The sequence below is a fragment of the Mirounga angustirostris genome, unplaced genomic scaffold (genome assembly GCF_029215605.1).
Source record: "Mirounga angustirostris isolate CCGP_5_RB_7025 unplaced genomic scaffold, mMirAng1.0.hap1 SCAF_4, whole genome shotgun sequence".
Lineage (NCBI taxonomy): Eukaryota > Metazoa > Chordata > Mammalia > Carnivora > Phocidae > Mirounga > Mirounga angustirostris.
The window spans coordinates 29862669-29889879 of NW_026991712.1; the positions used below are offsets into that span (position 1 = coordinate 29862669).

Here is a 27211-nt window from a genome sequence, read left to right on the forward strand (position 1 = left end):
AAACAATTCATAGGCATTTTACCCTGTGTCTTTACCATGACCATGCAGCCTGGTTAGGAGACATTGGTCTGATACAACTGTCTTTGAAATTATCTGTTCTCTGGCATTCTTTACTTCTTTGGTGTAAAGATCAGGTGGCTACTAAGGGATCTCTACATGAAAAATCATAACTAAGTGAGCAAGGATCTACTCCATGTCTGCTTTTAAATAACAGTATGGTTTAATGGGGAGGAGCAAGGGCCCAGGGTCTTTGCCACTGACAAGTGTGTGACTGCATGGGTTACTCAGTTTCTCCAAGTCTGTTTTCTCATCTGGAAATGGGGTAACACTACCTATAAATTATAAGAATTAAATTATTAAGTTAGACAGTGTAAATCCTCTAACGTAGTACCTGAAACATAAAAGGTACTCAATGAACACCAGCTATTCCTTAACTACAGCTTATAATTTATTCCAGATGATAGTAAAAACTCTTGACCTGTTGATTTTCAACTATGTAGAGACCCCAAAACTCAGCTGTAATGTACAGAGAGAGGATAATTCCAAGACATCTGAAAACCCTTCTATTTTAATGCCATTCCTCAGTCCTAGTATATTTGAATACCTATTTACATTTTAGGGTTTAAGGTGGGACATCTCAAAGGGAATGACACACGCATTGCTTTTTTAGAGAGAGATTGACTTTAATTCCATTATTTTCTAATAGCTAGAAGTTATGCTACGCATTTTGCTGTGTTCTACCTGCAGATGAGCAGTGAATACTACGTAAGGGGGACAGGGGGATAAGGGGTAAGGGAGAAATCAGGATGATAAAAATGGGAGCAACAAGAAACACTATTTCTCTCTGTTTTCAGTTGTGTTTGCTCATTCACATACGCCACGTGTCTGAGAAGGTGGCCTGGATAACTGACTTCCTGACATGCATGATTTGGTAGAGTCATGGAGTTTAGTGAGCATGAAGCAGTCAGCAGACACACCCCACTCCTTCCGCATGCACAGTAATTCGCATATGTGATATGAAGAGTGCGTGGGTTGGGGGAGGGGAGCACAGGAGATTGGTGGAAGATTGGGCAGCACTAGTCTTGAGAACTGATTTTGAAAACAATCCAATGACAGTTTGTCTCTGCATTCAACAAACTCCTATACCTGTATTAACTTAGTTTATATGTCAGACTCCCCGGGTAGTTCGTAAGTTCCTTGAAAGCAGATACTGTGTCCTATTTCTCTTCATATACCCATCACCTAGCAGAGGAATGCCATAAATGTTTATTGGATGAATGAGTAAATAAATGAATGGTCACAAAGTAAAGTAGCCTGAGCTGAATGTGTCCTGCAATCCTGAAAAGTTGAGACTGTAACTTCAGAAAATCTTTTAAGAGGTCAACTCTGTCCATTTACATTTGGGAAGAAATGTCACTTACTATCACAAAGTAGAGTTCCATAGTCTTAATTTAGTAAACAATGTGCACATGCATGTATGTATTTAAAAATTTAAGTTAGTTAGCTACCTGTGGAAATTGGGATATGTCATAAAAATTTGATTTGTATAGTTTTCTTGATTGAATCTTGACTGATACACCATTGTTCTTGAAAAAAGAAAAGATTTGGTCTTAGAAGATCAAATGCTGGGGTGCCTGAGTGGCTCAATCGTTAAGCATCTGCTTCGTCTCAGGTCATGATCCCAGGGTCCTGGGATCGAGCCCCACATCGGGCTCCCTGCTCCACAGGAAGCCTGCTTCTCCCTCTCCCATTCCCCCTGCTTGTGTTCCCTCTCTCGCTGTGTCACTCTCTGTCAAATAAATAAATAAAATCTTAAAAAAAAAAAAAAAAAGATCAAATGCTTACATGAAAAAATATGGCCAGAGCTCAGTAGTGACTGCCCTCTCTGGATGGGACATATATAATCTGTAATTCCCCACAGTCCCCACCTACTCACTTTACTCATTTATGTTCTCCACTTGATCCTGAATAGCGGCTTGAGTTGGTGGCCTCTGCACCAGATGATGGCCTGGGTAGAAAGGGGCACACAGGGAAGAAGGGGATTCCTTCTCTTCTTCCAAAAATATTATGAGAAGTCTGACTGGACCTGATGGGGAGCTGTTGTGCTTGGAGTTGGAGAGAATGCACACCTGCAGAGCAGCTGCATTGGGGGGCAAAGCTGATACAAGGGTTTGCGCAATGAGAGATGGAGGGAAAAGCAATGGAAGATCCCAGATTCCAGTTCATCAGGCTGCAGAATGATCCTTCGTGGTCAACGAAGACCACTCTTCCAGCAATAAGGGGCTTGCAATGAAAGAACTTGTTTCTAAAGGGGGGAGAGCAGAATGGAGGTAGGCTGAGATTGTACTCAGTCCAAACTACCTCATACAGCTCTCTGGTTCTTAGAAGTCAGCCAATTCAATTTACTTACATTTGGCTTCCACTTCCAAAAATGCATACATTGGATGACACAATCTGTTATATTAGATTTACTAATATTTTACAGTGATGCAGCAAAGAGCAGGCCAAGTATCTTAGACACATGAGATTTATGGCCAGTGATTAATCTTGTAAAAGTAATGAATTGCCACCGAAAAGGGGGAAAGAACAGACTCTTTCCCAAACAGGAAAGGAAATCTAACCCACTCATTTGATGGATGAGTATTTTTTTAAAAAAACAAACAAATAGAAAACATTTGGGAATCTAAAAAAGCTCTTCCTGAACACCCAACAGTCCACATCTTCCAAAACCAACTTGGTGGGTGCAGTTGGCAAACTGAATTGGACCTCTCACCTTAAGAATATTAGCAAACTGCAATGGGTCTGCTCCCAGAAGACATTCGATATTCTCGTTCTAGGACTTTCCAGCAGGAATACAGCTTCTACCGTTGGCAGGATCTAACTGACACTCACAAACAGGTCCAGTTTGAAAGATGAGGATTCAGGCTGCAGTGAACAGCATATTTTTCTTATTATTTTTATGTGTATCTAGCCTTTTGGAAAAAAATAGCAAAATGTTTCTGAAACTCAAATTCCAATGACTTATAAAAGCCATCCCTTTATCTTTTCTCCAGTTTTTACTTTCTTTTTCTGTGATTTGAAAGGAAAGGGGAAAATGAAATTTATTCTCTTTTAGATTTAGAGGAAAAGCAATTTCAGCTTTTTGAGGAGGAGGGCTATATAGCAGTTGGCTAAACCTGTACATGCTGACGTACATTCTATATTTCTGGTAGCATGCCTGCTCTTTATTATCTGCCTTTAAAATGAAAATCCCATCTTTTGTGAAGTGGTATTACCTATAGTACATTGCTTTTTTTTTTCCTTAAGATTTATATAAAAATTCAGGCGAGTCTTGCTTCACTGGTTTTTCATGAAAGAAAACATTGCCTTTGCAGATTGGAATTAAAAAATGCAACTATTGGAGTTGTTTTCCTTTTCCTTCCTCTAAAACCAAGAAACATATTTTTCTTTCTGCACTGAGACTATTACTGAACTATCAGATGACCAGTTGGGTCCTGAAACCAAGATATTTATAGTCTGTAAATATTTTTATGGTGGTAGTGGTGAAGAAAGGGGTGGTCTTCTCTATACACACAGGCTGCCTTATAATTTTTTTTTTTTTAACATTTAAAAGTAAAGTCCATTTTTCCTGCATGAGAACAAAGCAATCTAAGTCTCTGCTGGGAGGATATATGGTGATTTTCTTTTATTACACTCTCAGGCATTGTGGATCTGTTATTATACAGATTATGGATCAATTTTTGTAGTTGTCTTTCATGTACCACATAGGTATTGAGAAATTAAAAAGGTTTATAAAACAAAATTACATTTCAAACATGGAACTTTTTTTTTCCTGAACTAGTTTTATCTCAGAGCATATAGTCCTGGAAACAAAGTAACTCAGGAATTTACTTTAAAAAATATTGCTGTTTGTGTATCAAAGGCAATTTCCTGATGTATAAATCAGCTCTGCTTTGGTAACAAATGATTCCTCAATCTCAGTAACTTAGAATAATAAAGGTGTCTGAGGATCAGCCCTGGCTCTGTGGCCTGTGATCCTCTTATTCCAGGATCCTGGATAAAGGAGCAGCTTTTATTTGAAACATGTCATTTTCACGCCTAAAGAAAAAGAGCAAGAGATACTCACCATGGCTCTTAAAGCTTCTGCTTGGATGTGGCATGAGTCATACATGCTGTCGACTAAAGCAAATCACCTGGCTAAGACTGACATCAGTGGGTCAGGGAGGTGTACTTCTTCCATGAGAAGTCACTGCAGTTTCCATGGCAATGGGTAAGATGAATAATTACCATAAAGGAAAGAGGAAACAAATAATTGAAAAATCACAATACAATCTCCCAGGATAATCACGAAGAAGTTCTATAAATCCATTACGAGTCGGTGTAGGGTGCCTCCAGAATCCATCCTACCTCCATGATTTAAATCAGGACTCTTCCAGCCCTGAAGAATACATCCAGAGTTCCTTCCTCCTGTTGTTTGGCATGCACTCAGGGTATTAAAAAAATAAATTGTATTATTTGCATAAGCAAAGAAAATTTAGAAGGGTCAAAGTTCTAAAAGATAAGCATTATAATATGGCTCACAACCAGAGGCTCATACAAATATTGCTCAATATTCCTAATTTCTTCTATCTTCTCTTATTCTTGTCTTCCAACCTCTCCTCTTCTTCCCAAAATACATACATTTTATTTATTATATCTCTAACTTTTTCTCAATTTCTCTTCTCTCCTATTCCCTTTTCTCTTTTAATTTCACTAACTCATTCCTTCAGTTAATCAATATTGCTTCCTAAATACATCTAGGATACCAAGATAAAACAGACATGGTCCCTACCTCAATTTATGAAATAAGAAAATTCTACTAAGTCTGTCCAGGGTACTTTATAATTGAAATCCTATGATTATTTGTTCCCCAGGGTATGCAGATTTGCAGGAGAGAGAAAGATAGACAAAGTTAGCTACAGTATAAGGTAAAATGTTTTAAGTGCCAGAAAAGGATAATTATTGTGTTATGGAAATTCAGTAGGAGGAGATTATTTTTAGGATGGGTTGGCAATAGATCAGTCTCATTATCTGAATTTTTAAATCTTTTCCTCTTTAAAAAATTTCTGTTCCCCTTAATTAACTGACTCTTTCTCTCTCTTTCAGATATTTTATTCTTGGTGACTAGAGCAGGGCTCTGAATCTAGTTCTTATATACCAGGGCTCTTGTTTGCAAGTTACGGAAACCCAATTCAAACTGGCTTGAGCAGGAAAAGGGAATGTACTGCCTCATAAAATGGAAAAGTGTCAGGCCTATGGGCATAGAATCTAGGAATTTAAAAGATGTCATCTAGGGGCGCCTGGGTGGCTCAGTTGGTTAAGTGGCTAACTCTTGATTTCAGCTCAGGTTGTGATCTCAGGGTGGTGAGATGGAGCCCTGTGTAGGGCTCTGTGCTTAAGAGTCTCTCTCTCCCTAAACCTCCCCCTCTCCCCCACCAACCCCACTCTCGGGCATTCTCTCTCTAAAAAAATATGTCATCTAGGCTCTGTTTCTTTTCCTTGGCTTTTCTTTTCTTGCTGTTGGCTTTATTCACAGGCGGGCTCTCTCCTCATGGCTCCGAGATGGCCTCACAGATCACAGCCTACCAATTTCTCAACCTCAGCTGTTCCAGCAAAAGTTCTTTCATTGATCTGCCTTGGAAAACAGTAGGGAAATGGAAAGCTTCAAATGCTCAGGTAGGGGCGTCATGTTACCTACCACTCTTGGGGCCTGGAGGAAGGTGGGCCTTCCTTGTAAATGGACAGAGTATGTGTGTTACTAAAGAAAATTCGGTTGCTGTTTGAGAGGAAGAGAGGATGGAAAATAGACTTGCAGACACAAGAGCTATCTGCTACATAGTAAAGGCTTAATAATGCATTTTGGTAAAAATGATGGTGTAGTTATGGATTTTATTCATTATAGAGGCATGTATGGTTGCAAAGAGAATCTGTTCTTTTCTCCCCAAAACTTTACTGTCCTTAGCCTTTTCTTCCTATCTCACTCACTGTCAATCCTATCCCTTGCAGATATTGTCAAGCTTGTTTTTTTCCTTTAACACATTAAAGCATAGTTGTTTTATCATTTGTCTGTTTATAATGATATTTGGAGTCTTTGTGGGTCTGTTTATGTTGTCTGTTGTTTCTTGTCCACAGTGACTCTTTTGGGTGTATGTGTCTGCTTCTCTTTTATTCTGTGCTGGTGATTGTGTTTGAAAAATCATTTGTAGGAATAATGTGAATTCAGGATGAGGGGATTTTACTCCCAGGCAAGTTTTGAATTTGCTTCTGCCAGTGCTTGAGTGTCTCTAGACCACCCAGGTGATGTAAATCTAGATGCAAGATGTGACGAGGGCTGGTTTACTACTGAACCACCTGACTCTTAAGTGTGTAGCTGGGGTACCAGGTTATTGTGAGGAGGGTCTCCTATTTAATTCCTCAATTAGTATCTACATTCAGTTTGAATTTCTATTTCTCTTTGCACAAGAAACCCACCCTTTCCGGAGAAAATGGAAATTTACATTTTTATGTTGGGTAAATAGCCTCAGGATGAAAAGTGGTTTTTGTGCTCACTTAACATCCTGGGTTCTTTGGCCTGTTATTCCTTACTATCTTGTTAGCTCTTTGTAGCTGTTGGAAAGATATTTATTATATTCAGCATTTTTTTAGTTGTTTTCTGCAGAAGAGTTGGTTCAAATAATGTAGCCTATCGTTGCTGGGAACTGGAAGTCTTCTCTCTGAAAACCCTGGTCTGTGCTTCATCATTCCTGATTCTTTCTGTTTGTTCTCTCCCAGTTTTCTGTCCCATTCTTTCACTGTACTCTGCTTGTGGATAGACTGCAGTTACCAAACCTACATTTTTTGATGTGATGTCATGGATCAACTTCTCATGATCTTGGATGAACATCTTTATTTCTCTGTCTTGCAGTTGATCGTATAAGGTGCTTCTGATTCCTCCCAAATACTGTCATCTTGGTCCATTTGGACTCTGGTGTACTTTTGGGACATCTATCTTTCCAATTTTAAATTATTTCTACCATCTGAAAGCATGATAAAAATTACAGTGTGATACAGGTGAGGGGTATGAAATACTCAAATAATTTTGCCTATTTAGAATTGTATTACATACATGTTTGCATACATATTTCCTTTACTTCCTCTCCTTCTTCAGGAACATTTACTAGCCTTGTTATTATTCTTGTAATCCCCTTAGATTTGATCCCCTCCCCCCAATTTTCTCCTTGGTTTGTTCATTGGTTCTCTTCCTCTGCATACCTTACATTTCATTTTTTTTCAAGGTTTGCTCTTTGCATTTTTGTTTCCTTACCCTGGCGATCTCTTCTATTCCTTTGGTTTCAAATGTATTCTGTGTACCTGATAATCAGATTTTCTCTCTAGCTCTGGCCTTTGTAAAGTGTTCCAGTTCCATGTCATCACTGATCACCTGCTGGCTCTCCCAGGATGTTGTCCATGTTTTAAAATTTAACATTTACAAAATTGTACTCTTTCTCCTCCAGACTCTTTTGTTGGGATTATATATATATATTTTTAAATATTTTATTTATTTATTTGACAGAGAGAGACACAGCAGGAGAGGGAACACAAGCAGGGAGAGTGGGAGAGAGAAGCAGGCTTCCTGCGGAGCAGAGAGCCTGATGCAGGGCTCGATCCCAGGACCCTGGGATCATGACCTGAGCCGAAGGCAGATGCTTAACCACTGAGCCACACAGGCGCCCCTGGGATTATATTTTTTGGTAATATTGCTAACATTTACCCAGTTTTCCTAAATAGAAACTCCAGCATCATCCTTGCCTTCTACCTCTCCCTATTGCCACATTTAACTGACCAATCTTTCCTTGCTGTTTCCCCCAACATTGCATGGGCCTAGTTTCATACATAGGTATGTATGTATATATGGATGATACTTGCTGTTTGTTGATTCTGTATTTGCAAATTTGCCTACTCACGAACATTTGTTTGTAACCTCAAAATCAATATTCTTGGCACTTACACATTTGTGGATATGCAGAGTGGCAAAAAATGAAAGTCATCTGATGTGCATGTGCCCAGATGAGGTTGAACAAGGTGATACTCTGCCTTCTTGTTGTAGCTCTACTACTGTGAACAAGTATCTTTTTGCAGTCTAGTACCGATTTTTCATATTTGGGGAATTTTCTGATGGTGATTTCACTGTTTCTAATGGGTGCCAAGCATATAGTTGAAGTGCTGTCTAGTGTCCCTGATGCAAGAAAGCTGTAATGTCTCATGAAGAAAATACATGTGTTAGTTACACATCATTCAGGTGTGAGTTCTAGTGCTATTGCTGTGAATTTCATGTTAATGACTTAACAATAGATATTAAATAAAGTGTCTTTAAACAGAAACACACATAAAACAGGGTTGTGTATTGATTGGTTGATAAAATGTGACCAGAGGCTTTCAGGAACCGAATACTGTATTTCTCCTAGGAACAATGGTTTAGTGTTCATGGAAACTTTATAGAACACAACTACCATGAAAATCAACTGTGTGTGTATAAATATAGCATATATAATATAGTCATATACCAGATATGATGAAATATATGTATAATAATTACCTTCTGAACTGGTTTCCCTCCAGTGCTTTATTGCTGAAATAATTATCTTTCTAAAGTAGAACTGAATATGTTACATCTCCTACTTAAAAAAAAAAAAATCCTCACTTAATACTGATAAAATTCCTTTTTCTTACCATGGAAGTCCATTCACCTACAATCTGTCTGCAATTCACTTTGCCAGTTTAAACCTTCATCTTCTGTCCCTCTCTCCATACCCTACCCCAGTAACAACTGGTTTATTAGACAACTATTTCCCTTTATGTCTCTGTTTTCTATCACTTTTGACTCAAATGCCCTTTCTTGCTTCCCTGATAAACTCCTATTCAGCCTTCAAAACCAAGATCATATATCAACATCTCTGTAAAGCCTTTCTTGATACTCACACAACACCAGTAATTGCTTTTATATTTATTTCCAATTTACATTTATCACTGTTGCAGAGCAAGTTACAAGCAAGGAAAGGGGGGAGGCGAGAATAAACTGTGTTGTTAGATTGGAATGGGAGTGTACATAAAGAACTCACTCACGGTTTTAACTCTGATGCCGAGAAAAACTAGAAGCTATGATACTCCTTGCATTGCATAAATCCAGCACCCAGACCTTGGTTTCCAAATATAATTCTCCACTAAATAGAACCAGGGATTTTTGGAGAAAAGGTTCATTGCAGGGCTGGAACAGGGAAAACACAAGATAAGTCTGGAAGTTATGGTTGTGCCTAAAATTGAAAAAATACTTAAAGAATGTTGGAACATGTAAAAAGGACACAGAACCCAGCTTAAGATTCTCCCACAGGCCAAATCTGGGACAAATTGAGAATCAGAATAAATATAGTAATACCATTGAACAAAATAAGAATCCATGGGTCCATACTGATATTAATCAATTGATCAGGGAGAAGAGAAAGCTTTCTCTTATAATAGACAAACAACTAATAAATGTAGAAGAAATAATGTATTGAGGAAGTCACCATTTAGCAATTGTCAGAGTAATAATTGATTTGGACAAGAATCATTAAGGGATGACAAAAATAGTGAGTGAACATTTGGTGAGGGAGAAAATATTTATATAGTCCCAAAATTTCATAAATGAATCATTAATATCAAAAGGAAAAATAGTGACTTTACCATGTAAGATCCTGACAGACAATATCTTAGCCAAGTAATGGGTAATGGGACAGATCAGTATCATGTTCCTCTTGATATGATGCCCTGATAAGGCCACAGCATTAATTTTATAGTATTCCTCCTAAAAAGGGCATAAGCTGAATCTAGTTATGAGGAAATATCAGACAAATCCAAACCAAGGGACATTAAAAAAAAGTTGACTGTTTTTCAAAAATATCTAGACCATAGATGACAAAGAAGTTTCACATTAAAGAGAACAGTGAGGCATGACAGCTAAATGTAGTATGTGATCCTGGATTCCCTCCTGGCCTGAGGAACAAGTAGCTATAAAGGGCGTATTAGACAACTGAGAACATTTGCATATAGGCTGTGAGTGAGATAATGATATTACATCAATGTTAACTTTCCTAATTTTGATAATGTCGAGGTTATATAAGTAGATGTTCTTGCTCTCAGGAAGTATACACTAGAGTATTTAGGAATAATGGACCATATTTATTTATTTATTTATTTATTTATTTTTTATTTTTTTTTTTTTTAAGATTTTATTTATTTGGGAGAGAGAGAATGAGGGACAGAGAGCATGAGAGGGAGGAGGGTCAGAGGGAGAAGGAGACTCCCTGCTGAGCAGGGAGCCTGACGTGGGACTCGATCCCGGGACTCCAGGATCATGACCTGAGCCGAAGGCAGCCACCCAACCAACTGAGCCACCCAGGCGCCCCAAATGGACCATATTTAAAACTTACTCATCACTGGTTTCAAAAAAAATACATATAGCTGTAGAGATAAAGTGAATGATAAAACAAATGTAGTAAAATTTAAATAATTGGTGATACTTGGAAAAGGGTATTTGGGGTTTTTTGGAAATTGCATCAAAATAAAAAGTACAAAAATCATGTAAACACTTTGGGAAGCAAAGACAATCTCTTGTTTATTTATTGACTTTTTATTGTTTATCCCTTCCCAGTAATTATCTATGTAAGATATAAGCTCCATAAAGGTTGTGATCTAGTCTTCCTTTCTTACTACTGTATCCTCAGCATCCATCACAGTGTCAACATATAGGACTTCAATATTATTTGTTGAGTGAATAAAAGAACATATGGAGAAAAATAACAGTAGGATACTTTTATGCCTTTAATTTTGCACTCTCCTGAAACCTTACTAAATCTAAGGTAAAGTATTTTATCTAAAAGAGGGAAAAATTCTCAAAGAAAGGAGGAATAAAGACAACTGCCTAACCCCCAACCCTCCCTCTTCGTAGAATATTAGGGAACTTTTCTCTGGGAAATCTGACCAACCCTAGTGAGAATAATTAAATAGATTATATTTTGATTTCTTTCACAAAATGTCTCAGTCAGTTTACTTCTGGTCCATTTTTCCTGTATAGTAAATCTCAAGTTGACAAGCATCACCCAAGTGATGAATTTTTTTAAATCAGCTTTTTAATCTCTCATTTTAAAATATAAGCAAATAGCCAAGAATGGTGGAATATCAAGAAAATCCTTAAAGATGAAAGATAAAGACCAAAATAAACACAGAGAAAAGCAACTGGAATAAACAAGACTAGGGTACCACAAAGAAAATTTCAAAAAGAGAGAGCTCTTATAATTAAAAAAATTAAAAGGGCAATGGAAAATTCTTTAAATGACTTGAAGGATAAAGTTGAGGCCATGTTCCAGAAAGTAGAGAAAAAAGACAGAGAAATGAAAAATAGGAGAGGAAATATAGGAAAATTAAAAGACCACTCAAATGTTCAATATTTGGACAATAGCAGGTATTCCAAAAAAAAAAAAAAAAAAAAGGCGGGGGGGAGAAAATGTGTATGGGGAGAGAGAGATCATCCAACAAAAGAACCAAAGATCAGTTATAGAACAGAAGGGTGCGAATTTGCAGGTTTAAAGGGCCATCAGACCTCCAGCAAGAATAATGAAAAAGATCCACAACAGAGTACTGACAATGAAATTTTAGACCTCCAAGCTTCTGGGAGGGGACTACAGACAGGAACATAAAAAAGAATCAGTGATTAGAATGGCTTTGGCCTTGTCAAAGTGATATTGGAAGGTAAAAGACAGCAGAGTAATGTCTCCAAACTACTGAAGAAAAATAATCTCAGTCTAATATTTTATATTCAGCCAAGTAACCAGTTGTGAGGGTAGAATAGGGACATTTTTAGATATACAGAGTCTCAAAAAATGTACTCCTATACGAATTTTTTCCAGAAACTCTTGGAGAATGTCTTTCACCACAGTGAAGGATTAACTAGGAAAGAGGAAGACGTGGGACACAGGAAACATAAAACCCACCAGAGGTGAGAGGGAAAGGGAATTCCCAGGAAGATAGTGAGAGGACATCCCAGAATGACAACCATGTATCCGGCCCAAAGGGTAACCGGTTCAGATGAAGCATGCCAGAGCCTTCAAGAGGAACTTTAAGAAGATGAAATTGATGGTCTGCTTGGTATGAATAAACATATTAAGAAGTGATTAAGAACACCAAAAGCATGTTTGCATCAAATTTCTGGGAAGTCACAGAAAACTCTACAGAAGAGAAAACAAGGTAATGATAATTCCAGAGAAAACAAAAAGTTGCACAGGAAAGTAACCGTAGTTACAGTTCACTGCATGACATGGCTCTGAATAACATCAGTCATAATAACATGACCACTCAATATTGATCTAACCATACTTGAAAGATGGGGGGGATGGTGTGTAGGGAAGAAACAAGAGAAAAAGGGAGTAAGTTCTCTCTCTCTTTTTTTTTTTTTTATCATGGAAAATCCAGAGATAATATTTATGTCGGCCATGGTTCAGTCAGGAGAGCAGATTCACTGGGTGTTACAGGTGGAGTTATTATAGAAGTTAGATCTCACACAATTGTGAGAGAAACTGAGGAAATAAAGATCTGGAAGGGGAATTGGAAGATCAGAGGAGTCACTAATGTATCTGACAAGCCAAGCGTGCCCAGCCACCACAGTGCAATGGCAAAGGGGAATTTGTGGAGAGGTCTCTGGAAATCTATTGTCCCTTCAGCTAGTTGTGTAGTCATGGGCCTAGGGTCTCTGGGTCAGCAGAGCCACCAGCAGGAGGAAGAAGGGCTATATGTAGAAAAGTGAGTTTCAAGCTGGTACCCCCTGTGTCCCTCAGCTTCTGTCCATATCATATAAAAAGACCTTCAGAAAGTCTTGGCCACCATTTTATTTCTGTCCCCCAAATCTCATGTAGATTCCTCTTTTAGGCAGCTCTAACTCAAAATCATTACATGACAGGGGATTTGGGAAATACTGTTCCCAACTTAACCCCGGTGACAGTACAAACAAACAAACAAAATAACCCATTCTCTTGACAATCTGGCATCCACACACCTCTACTGACCACATTTAACGCCCAGATGAAGACAAAAGCAAATTTATACTTCCACAGAACATGGCACACCTACCCATGCAGAAACATAGTGACTTTCTTCCCAAAAGAGGATACACAAAGTCTCACATGTTCCTTTATTCATCTTTTTTTTTTTTTTAAGATTTTATTTATTTGACAGAGAGAGACACAACAAGAGAGGGAACACAAGCAGGGGGAGTGGGAGAGGGAGAAGCAGGCTTCCCGCCGAGCAGGGAGTCCGATGCGAGGCTCGATCCCAGGACCCTGGGACCATGACCTGAGTCGAAGGCAGATGCTTAATGACTGGGCCACCCAGGTGCCCCCCTTTATTCATCTTGGGGTGATAGTCATTCTTTTAGCTGAGTCACACTCATTATTTCATATTTTGTGGTTTAATACTATGATACAAGGTTGACACAATTTACACATGTTAGATAGCAGAGGAATAAGAGATGACAAAATATTGATATTTGATATTCATATCCAATCAAGGAAGAAGTGCTTATTACTCTGTTTTTGCAACTAGTCATGTGATTGTAGCTGGCATTTATAACTTACTTTTTCCCTAGGACTGAAATAGATAGGCAGACTAAGAAAGTCTTACTTGATTTGTATAACAGAGAACCTTTAGGTCTGGCTTACAGAAACTGAACTTGAGTCACCACAATACAGAGTCACAGTCCCTTAACCAATCCCAGACTTGAGCCATTTCACAGCCCCAGAGCTCCCTGAATGTAGAGGAGGTCAGGTCTCTTGAGCAAGAATCCTCACTGTGAGTCTGTCTCCTGGCCTTCCCCAAAAGGACCGAGGGCCATTTACTCAGATGACTGTGTTTTGGGGGACTAACATTAAATTATTAACACCTAAATGTCAACAGATAATGATACACTATATGTTAATTGAATTGAAACAAAATAAAATAAAAAATGAAATAAAATAAAATGTCAAGAGAAGGGGCTTATGAAGACTGGGTAATTAATGGCATTTTGGCTTGGGTCCATCTCCCAATGGGCCTAGTGTGTCCCCAGATTCACACCATGGATATTTCCTATTCTGGAATGAATAGTTCGAGCAGATATACACAGCAACTAGAAGAACCCCCACATTGGTTCTCTGACCTGTGTATATATTTTTGTATTATCATGTATATAATGTATGTATTATTATTTTTAAATTTTCTAAATTGTTTCAAAGTTAAAGTGGCTTATAAAGGGGGGCCTGGTTGGTGCATTGGTTAAGCATCTGCCTTCTGCTCAGATTATGATCCTGGGGTCCTGGGATGGAGCCTCACGTAGTTGGGTAGTTGAAGTCGGACTCCCTGCTCAGTGCGGAGCCTGTTTCTCCCTCTCCCTCTGCCTACTGTTCCCCCTGCTTGTGCTCTCTCTCTCTCTGTCAAATAAATAAAATCTTTAAAAAAAGTGGCTTATAAAGATGCATGTAATACTGCAAAGTAAGTATACTAAATTAAGTGAGAAAAACACAGCAAAGGGAAAATAAGACTAGAAACAAAATGGAGCAAGAAATGAGACTAGTGCATAGAGTGCTTGCCTGTCTTGTACACTTGCTGATGGTAAGCCACAAATTTGTTCTTGCACAGTAATGCAATTCATTATAATTGTAAGTTAAAGACAAACCAATTGCTTAGGAGAGGTGTATCTATTTCAGATACTTGTTCTGAAAAGAGTTCTGGGAAGGGTATTTCCTGCTTTCAGAGATTACCTGTTCTATTGTTTATCCCAATTAGCATGGCTAATTGAGTGTCAAATAAAGCATTCTCTTCAGGGCGCCTGGGTGGCTCAGTTGGTTAAGCGACTGCCTTCAGCTCAGGTCATGATCCTGGAGTCCCGGGATCGAGTCCCGCATCGGGCTCCCTGCCTGGCGGGGAGTCTGCTTCTCCCTCTGACCCTCCTCCCTCTCATGCTCTCTGTCTCTCATTCTCTCTCTCAAATAGATAAATAAAATCTTTAAAAAAAAAAAAAAAAACATTCTCTTCACATTTATGAAACTGAGTCTAAGTCTTAAAATAGCTGGGAATCATTTTGTGTCTCTTGTCATTAACCAAGTGTAGTAACACTTCCTTCCAGCAACCACATTCACACAGAAAAGAATGGAAATGACACATTTTACTTTAGTTCAAAAGCGTTCGGAGCACACAAGATTAAATAAAGGAAATAATTGTAAAATGTCAGATCAAATCTTGAGTTTTTCTCTTATGAGCTGGTCTGAGTTGGACTTCCTTTGAAGAGAGCCTCCTGGATCTCTTCCATGAGGATGGAGAGCAAAATGAGAAATAAGCCTTATCACATCAGTCTACAGACGAGTTCTCAAGTGGCAGAACATTGTATTAACATTTGGAGAAGTCAAATATTTACACATTTTTCAAATGTTAAATAAGTGATTATGGTGTGGCTTTTAAAAACAACAAATTAGCTTGGATAAGGACTGGTCAGTGACCTTGTGAAGATCTTTCATATTAACTAATTTAATTATTTCATACACAATATAATAAATGAACATAGGCTATCACATACAACTAGCAAAATATTCAGCTTACATTTAACAGGAAAAAAATTATACTACCCATATTGATACAATGGCAAAAATGCCATAATTTGTTTTGTGGTAATTAATGGATAATTTCTAGACCGGAAGGGCAAGTACAACATCAACAAATTTCAACAATGAGTTACAAAATAGTGTGAAATTTAGATCTGAGAATATGAATATCTGATAGCATAAAAGATAAGGAACTCTAAGTCCATTAGCTAATGAAAATGAGAGTCAGAGCCAAAGTCTACCAAATCTGTAAATATAAATAAGAAAGGTTCAGAAAATTTTAAATCTGTTATAATGTAGCCACATCATGCAGTCATAATATCACTAATATCTTATGGTTTTTAACATCAAAAAATGGATTAGAAAACTCCCAAATGAAAATTTAAGAAGAATGGCATGGGGAAGAGCTTTTACAAGTATGACACAAACAGAAGTCTATACAAGAGAACACTGACAAATTTAACTACATAAAAATATTTTAAAAATTTGCAGCATAGTAATTATACACATTAAAAACAAAGACAAAAATCATAAAGTTAAGAAAACATTTGCAACAAAAATCACAATATTATATGTGTGTATGTGCATATATATACATATATACATATGTGTGTATATATTCTTCAAAGCAAAAATAAAGGACCAAGAACATAGAAGAGGTAAACGATACCTTTGGAGGGTTCATGGAAAAGGAAATCAAAATAGCTTGAGCATATTAAAAACATAATTTTATTTAAGAGAAATAAACATTGAAACTATTGAGGTATCACTATTTGCCTAGGAGTATCAAGTATGAGAACATGTTGGCCAGCATATAAGATGGGCGTTTTTATACACTGTAGTTTGATAGAACCTCTGTGGGAGGCAACTTTAAGAATGCACACACACACATACCCAACTGTTTGATCCAATTTTGCTACTTTTAGGAATCTATCACACAAAGGTAAAATGAACCATGAAAAGGTTAACTGAAGCATTGCTTATAACAGAAAAAGATGAAGACAACTTAAATGTCTTTTGGTAGGGAGCTAGTTAAATACAACCATACAATGAAATGATATGTGATTGTGTAAAAAGAACAGGGAAGTTTTTTATGAGCTGATACCAAATGAACTTTAAGATGCATAAAAAAAAATCAAGGTGCAGATTAGTGAATACAGTTTTCTCCTAGTTGCATAAAAGACAGGGGAAGAATATATTGAATATAGTATGTATATAGACATACACACACACATTTTCTTGATAAGCACAGCATATCTCTGGAAGTATACTCAAAAACTGAAAAGTTACATCCAGATAACTGGTAGTCTCTTAGGGGAATTGGCTGGCTGGGGGAGAGACTTTTCCTTGCATCTTCTTAATTAAGGATTGAATTTTAGCTGTATCAATGAGTTACAAGTCAGAAAGTAAAGTACTCAAGTTGCCTTCCATCTATAACATCATTTCCCAACCCTGCCCTCACTTGACCTTCTCTATCACCAATGAGTGGTATGAAGTCAATCTCACCAGTGTGTTTCTCTGTAAACAGACACCAGGCACATATCTATTTATAAAGCTAGTTTAATGAAACCACCATCTAAACTCAGTTTGAAGAAAAAGTCCACTGAGTCTCCAAGATGGAGAAACTGTGAGCTGTGAGGCTCAACAACAACACATTCAGAGTTTAGAAATGAAAGGAAGCAGAAATATGGGATTAAAGTTAATGATAGTTTAGGATCTGCTTGGGCTGTATTTTTTAGTAGCAAGAACATTCCTGGGTTCTTGAGATCAGGAAAAATATTCAGTGAATGGCACCAAAAAAAAAAAAAAAGTCTGTATTATCAACAAAGTAGCCCCTAAGAGATTAAGTGTGAGCCTCTAAGTACCCCAAGAACTAAGTGTGACAGATTTTTGAGGTTCAGTGGTATCCTCTAAAAAGCAGAGACAGACCAGGAGCAAGCACACGAACAAAGGAATTAAGACTCTTCTTTTCTCCCAGAGCCCATTCTTGTATTAAGAGCACCAACCAATCTTCAACAGAAGTGGAGCTGTTAAAATTCTTTTTTTTTTTCTTGAACGAAATTGATCCAGGAGTTCACTAAACTGAAAAGGCTCTGTGGCTTAAAAAAATTCCAGCTGTGCAACCTAAATGATTGAAATTATGGAAAGTAAACTTTGAAGACAGAAGGTTGAAAGGGGTCTGTAATTTAACTATGAATGACATCTTTCTACCTTGAAACTCTATCAAAGATGAGTTTGTCCTTACAGTGGTTAGACCCCATAGAAGCAGAAACTTCTTGATAGAAACAGAAAATTGCCAACCAGAGCACGGCAGAGATGGAAGAGATCTTGTTCTAATTTCTTAATACTGCCAAGGAAACCGAGATCCAGGAAATTGCCAAAAGTGACTACTGGTTACTGGTAGTTAATGGTAGAGTTAGATCTACTTGATCTTGTGCTCGTTTTGCCCTTAAATATTTTTATAAGAAAATTTTTATAAGAAAAAAATAAATATTCTAAAAGACACTGATAACCACTGATCTTGAAGGGGTCTCAAAGCTGTACAGAAAGGCAGAGGGCTTAGAGAAGTCTTTATTCTCCCACGGACTTAACTTCTTTAGAAGTGCAATAAATTTGGTGTGTGCATCCTGTGAGTGGTATTTATGATAATGGAGGGATATCTACTGGAATATCCAGCCATCAGGCTAAATGCTAGGCCACTCCCTAAGTTGAAATGTTTCCAGTTGCTTCCAATTCTGTGATAAAAATCAAAGACTCTGAAAGCTGAGAAACAGATCCACTGTTCCTGCAATGTGTTTTGTCAACTCTATTTGTGCCCTGTGGGCCAGTCTCAGAGGCTGAATTTTCTTATCTAGGAAATGGGACCGGTGACCTCAACTCAGATTTATCTTAGATGTTCTCAAGCATGCATAAAGGAAATAACACTGAAGTTCTTAGCACATAAATACTGTTATTTAATAGTGATATCTGTAAAAATAGTTATGGATAGACAATAATGGAATAGTTAATAAACATGACTATTCTAATAGTCTTATTTCAACAGGATTGTGTCAAGTTTCTAAATTTCTGAACATCTGAAACTGAAAGCGTAGAAAAGGAAATTTAAGTGGTATGATATACTAGCATATGGTCATATCTACAAACATTCATTCTGCCATGGTTAGGAGTAAAAAAAAAAAATAATCATCATCTTTTGCCTAAGGAGTAAATACTTTCATTCATACAGTAATGAAGGCAGGACAGATTTCAACAAAATGAAATTAGGTAGGTTCAAAAAATAAAAAAATCAGGTAGCATCAAGTGTATGTCATGTAACACTTCGTTAAACAGTAGTCCCCAAACCCAGGGCACCCAGAAGTTTAAGTCAGGAGTCTTTAGAGTGGGGGGAGAGATGAGGATTATGGCTGAGAAATACTTCATGGAAAGTGAACTTTTCTTTAAAGAAGCAAGGTCCCAATTTCTTGAGTCCTGTAAGCGAGGGACCACAAGTTTTTGTAAGTTTTTCTGGAGAAGAAACAAAGTCAAGAAACAACACTTCTGGGGATAAGCAAAAGCTATTGGAAATACCCCTTTCACTCGCTACACTGAGTGCGCATTTTAATTTCAGCCGTGCTAACAGATCTTCCTATAAAACAAAGCCGAGATGTAAATTAGAAAGTGGCAGAGGTGTGGTATCTTTCAGGATGCAGCTCAAGTTCAAACTCAGTCTGTCAGAAGCAGCAGTCCCGTAAGGGATCTCAGGAAGGATGGTCTAGGACAAGCCAGCAGTCGGTCAGATCCTCCTGCAGGAAGGTCAGGCAGGGGGTTGGAACCCACCGCGGAGCCCTTGGGGGTGAAGTCAGCTGGGCTCCGTCGCCCAGCGCTGTCCGGGGGCGCCCCGGCTTCCAGCTACACGTCAGTTTAGCCGCGCACTCCAGGAAAGCCCGGAGGGGATTTGCCTGGGTTTGGGCTCGCTGGAAGCTGTCAGCGCTCTTTAGGACCTCAGGGAAACCCGATGGTTTCTGGCTTTAGGACCCAGGAACTCCGAGGCAGCCTGACATAGATGCCTTGGACCACAGCACCACCTACTTATAGAAGCATCCCGAGCCTCAGCCGGGCTGCATCTCCGTCAGAAAGTGCGCTCGCCACATCCCTACGGCCTCGCGGGAGCGTTCTGTCTCCCACAGCTTGGAAAGGGAGAAATCCTAGCTGTGAAGTGGCTGTGCAGTAGAGCCCGGGAAACCGCACAATTGGATAGGGACCTAGAGAGTGAGAGTTGGCCGTGCCGGTCGCCCGAGGAGCGCACTCACCGGCGGGGACGCAGCATCCCCGAGGCTGCTGACGCGCCCTCTCCGCCGCGCTCCTGCGAGGCACCGCCAGCCCAGAGGACCGTGAGAGCACTGCGAACCCGCGGTGGCCGCCGGAATCGCGGAGCTGCCGGGCGCTCCCCGCGCCTCTCGGCAAACTTTTCCCGAGCCCACGTGCTAGCGAGGCGTCTCGCTTCCCCGGCCCCGCAGGGAGCGCAGCGCCTAGGCACGCCGCGCCGTCCGAGACGTAAGTGCCACGGTAGGCGACCCGCGTCTGGCCACCGCGGCCACGGCGCTGGCTTGCCCCACCGTGGGACCCGAGGGCCGAGGGCGGCTCCTTGAACCCTGCGCCCCTGGTGCCTTTGGAGCGCTTTCCTTTCCCTGGGCCGGCCGCGCAACGCCCTTTCCCCCGGGTCGGAGCCCGCAGCTCGGCAGGGGTTGCTAATTCACTGATTGTAAATCACCTTTCGCTCCAAGTCGCCCGCAGCTGTGCGCTCGGGGTTAAACTGCCCCGCGGCTCGTGCCAAGCGGTGGGTTCGCGCCCCCCTCCCTCCCCTCCTTAAATTGGGACGCGCGAAGAGGCGGCTGTCTTCCCCGGGCGCTCTCCACTCTGTTTCTCCTCCTTGTCTCTCAGGTTCAAGGTTTGAGAGATACTGACCGCGCCGAACTGACTAGTGCGGGGGAGGGGGGGCCCCGGCTAGTGGCCACTCGCCCTCTGCGTCTTCCCTGGCAGCGCGGTGGGCGCCGGCTCCTCGGATGAGCTATCCAGTTCCCCGACTTTGAGACGCGCCTCTGCCCCGCCCGACCGCCCAGATGCAGTTTCGCCTCTTCTCCTTTGCCCTCATCATCCTGAATTGTATGGATTACAGCCACTGCCAAGGCAACCGATGGAGACGCAGTAAGCGAGGTGAGTCCTGCTCCGCCCGAGGTGCGTGGGGTCGGAGTGGGGGCGGGTCGCGGCTCTCGTGCCGGGGCGCCCGGGGCTCCGCTGGGCAGACCGTGCCCTCCACCCCGCTCGCGCGCGCCACCGCTCTACACTTTCTGGGCCCCTGAGCTCGGCAGGACGCCGTCTTTTCTGTCCTCAGAAGGCGCTGCGAGCCGGAGCGAGACGTGCTGGAGAGCCGGGTGAGCCCGGCGGGCGCTCAGGGCTAAGTGGTGTGGTCGTACCCGGTTCGCTGCCCCGCTTCTACTCCCGAACTCCTCTCTTTCGCTCTCCTTTCTAATCGGGCATCCATCGTTTCTTGTTCTTGTCTTTCTCTCTTTTTAGTCCTCTTAACCATCTCCCCTGTAGCTCATCTGTGTCTACCTTCCCCACCCACGTGCGCCCCAGATAGCTTTAACACGGCCTAGAGCTGTGTGTGTGTGTGAGAGAGCGAGAGAGCGCTCGAGCGCGCGAGAGCGTGCTGAGGAGGGGTACCAAGTCAAGGGGGGAGGACCTACATTTACAGGGAAAGGGCAAAACTGATCTCTTTTTCTGGAACCTAAGACTACGTGGGATGATTTATTGAACTTTATGCTTTGAGCAGCAACTTGTACGCGGGTTTTCTGGGGAGCGCTGGCGCGCGGAGTGATGTTTTGGGGACAGGCCTGACTTTGCTATCTCCATATACTTCCCTCAAAAGTAGCTGTTTCTGCTCTTAATGAAATTCACTTGAGGCTTTTTAACCGCTCCCTCAATCTCCATCACTTGTGTGCTCTGCGGGGAAGGCAAGTGGAAGTCTCCAGAAAGATTTCAGAGGGCTGGCTTTCCGGCAGATATACTGTGCGCCTATTTCTGAGTCCTGCTGTGGTTGCACCTAATCCAGCTGCATTTTAGGGGAAGGGCTGCTAGACACAATGAAGTCTTCTGGGGGGATTTAAACACAACCCCAACACACACACACACCCCGTCCGTGCATTACCCGGCGCATGGAAGGTGCCCAGCAGCCCCCCCGTTAGAACTCTGTTTTCGTCTAGCAATTTGGACTTCTGCACGGTTAGAATTTGTCTTGAAGTTAACAGATTTTGATTTTTTTTTTTTTCTGGGATGTAAACGTCGCACTTGACCTGTGATATATGTTTAGAACTTGTTTTATGGCATCTCCGGTCCTGCACCCGGATTTTGGAGAGAGCTCTTCGCGCCCTAACTTTTCATTGCTTTTTAGGACGTCCTTAAGCTGTTGCCACATACCCCGAGGGCTGGAGATTGGCGGGCCCGAGGGCAGAGCTCGGATAACCGGTGGTGTGCGACTTCCTTAACCTCTGCTCTCCAGTTGACGCTACGGATCTGGTTTTTTAAAAAGTCTGCTCTTTTCTCTTTTTCTCATTCCTGGCATTCGGAAAATATTCAGAAATAGTTTCGCAGAAAAATGCTAGGGAGAAATTTCTTCCCAGAGGCCGCGAAAGTTTAGTACTGATGTTCGTCCTGAAAACGTCCCTTTCCATCTCCTTCTCCACTCCTCCTCCACTCCTCCTTTCTCCACCTGGTATTTTCTTTTGAGGTGTTACTCGCAGATCTGGCAATTTTTGGTTACACTGTGGTCAAAAGTGTCTGGAGAGGCTTTAGCCCCTCTTACCGGCACAAGGTGCTGTCTACTTGGGAAAAAAACAAAACAAAACGGAGATGCTTAAAGTTCGCGCAGAGAAGTTCCTAAGACGCCTTGCTAAGCAGTTGTTTATTAGATGACCAATTCCGTGAGGTCTTTCTGTCCCCGCTGCCTGTCCCACTGTGGCCGAGCGAGGAGGTATCTAACCTAGTGTTTTGGGAGGACTTCACCCCGCGGTGCTGTTTGAGAGAGGACATTACAGCACCCCCGCGGCCAGAAGCGGTATTGCAGGCTCTTCCCGGCAGTGCCATCTCTCAAGTTGGCCCTGTGCCCTCTTAGGTATCTGACGCAAAACCTATTCATTTCAAAGCTGCTTTGGCAAAATCTCCTAGCAATTACCCTCCACAGCCCCAAGTGCTGACACTTAGAAACCCAATTCTAAAGTGTGCAATAGTAACTTTTGCCAAACCAACCTTTCGATTTAATAAAATTCAACTGCTTTCAACTATGTGTAAATTGGTAAGGCTGTAAAGAAAAATTTTTTTATCAAAGTTTGCATTCCCCCCCCCCCAACAGATGTCCCTTCCCAAATTCCAAGTTTCTGGCTAAAATACGGTTTTTAAAAGTGACCACACTATCTGTGCCAACAAAGGGTGTACTGTGTTTTTAATTAAAAGTGGAACTACTTGAAGGCCTGGCTAGACGGCATAGGGCGATAGTAGCTTTTCTGTTTTGCAAGGAAGCTTAAGGATTGCATTGTGAGAGTATTGAAATGAATAGAGATCTAACTCAGGTTGTGTGAATTGTCCCTCTTCACAAACTTAAGCTGGTTTTAATTGATCTCATGTTCACTGATTGATTCTACACCAATTGTTGCGCTTACCAAACAATTGGCTTGCCCAGAGGAGATTGATTTAAATTAGTTCCTTGGGGAATGCTTGACCACTAGCCAAATCATGTCAGCAGTGACAGTTGACCTACTAGAGCCTATTGTGGTACCAACATTTCCCCTTTTCCCTTTGTTTTGGATGGTGGCAGTTAAATATTACTTTCTAGGGAGAAAAGTGATTAGTACCTTTAAAAAAAAGTGTTGTGGCTTAGAAGATCAGTTATTTTCTTGGCTTTGTGCTACTGTGTAGGCAGCAGTGATACTAGGATTGGTTAGGCTGATGCCTGCGAGCTGATTTTTTTTCTTCTGTATTCCATCTGCAAATAATCAAACTTTCACTGTGGAGCATTCTCAGAACTCCTTTGGCATTATGTTTAGTCTGCTTTATGATCTTAGATGCTCTAATATTTTCTTAATGAAATAAAATCCTTGGCAGAGATTAGATAATTTAGTCAGTTAAAATCAATTGCATCCAGTTTGGAATAGAGAGCATATATATCATTTAACTGTATGTTCTATTTCAAAATAGAAGCCAGAGGACTAAGAGATGAGAATGTCAATCTTCGCTACTGTTGACTAAACCTAGTATGGGGGAGACCATCCTAAACAGCACCACCTTGCTCTTTCTTCCCCGTCTTTAGAAAACAAAATCCTAAAATAAATATGTATTTGATCATCATTGGTAGGGCCTGGTAGCATTAATTTTTAATTAGTTAGGCACAAACACAATAGAGAATGAAAACTGTGTAGAGAGGAGGCACATGCCAACGTTTTGAAAAACTGGGTGACAACTCACATTTTGTCTACATGGTAACAGTTGTAATTCATTGGCCCTCTCACACCGCTCTCATTCAAAAGCATGGTCCTTATTAGCTACTGTGAAACCCCACTGCCTATACTTGTCTTGGAACCACTTAGGATTTATTTGTATGGTACACTGGGTAGATTGGTTTCATTTTTTGGAATAGTTGTAAGCCACATTTCAGGTTGAATTACTGAAAGGTGGATAGACAAATCATAGCTTTATTACGGTTTCTGGGATTCTTGAGCTTGGTATGCAGTGACTTAATTTTCTATCTCCTTTATTGTTTATATGCCCAATCACATTTTAACCAAGGATCTATGAAAACTTCTTGATAAAATGCCTTAAAAAGCAGTAAGGCTCCCAGATATGTGATTGGTGTTTCTGGTGGTTGGATGGTAGGGGGCATAGTATAACAAAGGTTTCCTGCCTAGACTTTTCCATAGTAAAGCCTCAGCTTCTCCCTCTGTAACCTCTCATTTTCCTTAAGATTAGATTTGGCTTCTTCTGTGAAACTGAAGTGTTTATCACAAGCAGTGTGGTATGTTTCTCGTAACTGAGGTTGGTGAAAAGCCTAAACATCTTCTCTTAAATACTATTAGGGATAAATTAATTTTAATGAAGAGATTTGGAGATATTTGGCTTTACAAGTACTATTAATGATAGTTTATTTCTCATTGGTATTCTTTCAAAAATACAGATATGTCACATGGAACATACTTACCTACACTTAAATGAGAAAGCTTTAAAAATAGGTCTTGTATATTACCTTTTTAAAGTTCCAGAGTATTTCTGAAAATTTCCTGTGATGTTTAACTTTGCATGTAAATATGCTCTTTTCTTCTCATAATGGGCTGTTTTGTTATTCTAGCATGATTCTGAATTTTCCTGCCTAGTATTTTACCAGGGCACAGAGGTTAATAAAACTGCTGTGTTTCAACCAACCTTTTTTTAAGCTACTGAAATTTGGAAGTGATTCAGAATAGGTGATGTTCTCCCAGGCCTCCATTTAATTCTGGCTTTATCTGCTTATAAATCCAGCTTGGGTAGAATCCAATATTTGCAGAAATCACAAGTTGGAAATGACACTTCTAATTCCTTAATGCAAAACCACCTCTTGATTTATTAAGAGACTAATTGGCCAGTGTATGGATTACCCAGGATACTTTTTACTTCGTTCCTTCCAGCTGACTGCCTTTTAAACCTCATCCCCACCCCCATGGGGATAAACACTCCTACCCCTCCTAAGTGTAGGAAATAAATGATAGACAAATCATTTGATATAATGCTTGATAACCACTCCGCTAAAATGGGGTGATAAGCCCTGGGATGAAAATTGTTTTAAACTTTTTTTTACCCCCCAAAATGTCATCATTTTTTCCCCATTATCTGCAGTGCTGCATGTTCATATTTATACATTTCCATAATTTTAGCTGGAATAAATATGGAAGGTGCTAATGATGGGAATTTATGGAATACATATGGAAGGTGCTAATTAGTGCTGAAGAGAACAGATACGATTAGATCTATGCTCAGGAGGGGATATATACCTATAGGTGTGGGTGTGTTCGTGGGTGTGGAAAGAAAGGGGTTGGAGATGATAGGACTATGAAAATCAGATCTTTGGAACTAAAAATGATTTTCATTCTTCTTTCCCAGTTACTGTCTTGTCCTCTTTCTCAGACTGGATGGTGGGACCAGGAATGGGGAGGGGGAGAGGGAATGAGTAAGGTGAGTATGCTTTTATTCTTCCCAAGGCCTGCCCCTACCTGTTCTGCTCTTCTCTAGGACCTCTCCATGCCAGTCACCCTCTTCTAGAACACACTGCTTTCCCCCAGTCCTAAAATTCTTAATTTCCTTCTTCCTCACATTGCTTTCCCATCCCTTCCCTTCTATTGATTAACAATCCTGTTCCATTCACCCTTTAATCAGTTACAATATGCCTTCTGCATCCATCACTTTATTGGAAAGATTTTATTAACAGTCCTCCATATATTCGTCTCCTTGCAAGGCCACCAACATGGTGGCAGTCCTCCATGACTTTTTCTGGAGATAGCCCTCCTCTCTAAAAGAAAGTCTCTTCCTCTGACTAGTGACCTCATACTCTAGTTTTGCCTTCCGTATTCTGCCCATTTCTCTTATTTAGTCCCCTCATTCGGAGGAGGTGTAGACTAGTGTTTATTTTCCTTTATTCTTTCCCTTCGGGGGATTTTACCCATCCCTGTGTCTTCAACTGTTACTTCCATGTGAAGTCCTTCAACTCCAGCTTCAACTTAAAAAAAAAAAAAAATTTTTTTTTTCTCTTTAGCTTCAGATTCTACTCCCCTCTGACTTCCCAATTACTGCTGTATGGTTAGATATTCTGTTCCATGCACACGCAAACTTGACAACTCCTGTTCCCATCTGTGCCTTCTCCCAAATGTGTTCTCTGCCTGTGTTTCTTCTATTCATGAGGTGTCTGAGTTGAAGCTGAAAGCCTCCCTGTAGCCTTCGTCTTCCCTATTGCCTCTTTCATTGGTTCATTCAGTTTTAGCGAGTCTACCTCTGAGAGGTTTATATCCACGCCGGCCTTTCCATTCCCAAAGGTACCCTCATGGGCTTATCTCCCAGCATCTACTACTTCACTCCATCCTTTATGATGCTGCCATGTTGAAGGTTTCTCAACCACGGATCTGATCATGTGACTTCTGTTAATAAACCCCAACCCTCCAGGTCTCCACACTGACTGCAGAATCCACACCAGCCTCTTTTGCACGGCTTTCAAGGTGGCCCGCACCCCCTATGGCAGCTCGTTTCCAACTTTCCACCACCCTGGAAGCGCTACATGCTTAAGCTTTACCGGGTTACTCCATTTCCAAATGCACCATGCATTTTGAGGTTTTTAAGCTGTTGAGCTTCTGAATGCCCAGCTAAAGTCACTGCCTCTAGGAAGCTACCCCCGCCCCCCCGGAATTTTCTGCCTTTTTTTCTGAAGCCAGAGTCCATTTTTCCCTCACAGCTTTCTCAGCTTTCTGTGCGACTCTTCAAGCATG

General features: G+C 40.6%; 1 protein-coding gene across 1 annotated transcript in view; it reads left to right on the forward strand.

Moving 5' to 3' along the window:
- Window positions 1-27211, forward strand: part of RSPO2 (R-spondin 2) — a 184294-nt gene that overhangs the window by 14895 nt on the left and 142188 nt on the right. The window contains exons 4-5 of the mRNA XM_045896049.3: window positions 11961-12297; window positions 20598-20870. Coding sequence (XP_045752005.1) covers window positions 20777-20870 — 94 coding nt within the window. The 5' untranslated portion in view covers window positions 11961-12297; window positions 20598-20776. The remainder of the gene's footprint in view (window positions 1-11960; window positions 12298-20597; window positions 20871-27211) is intronic.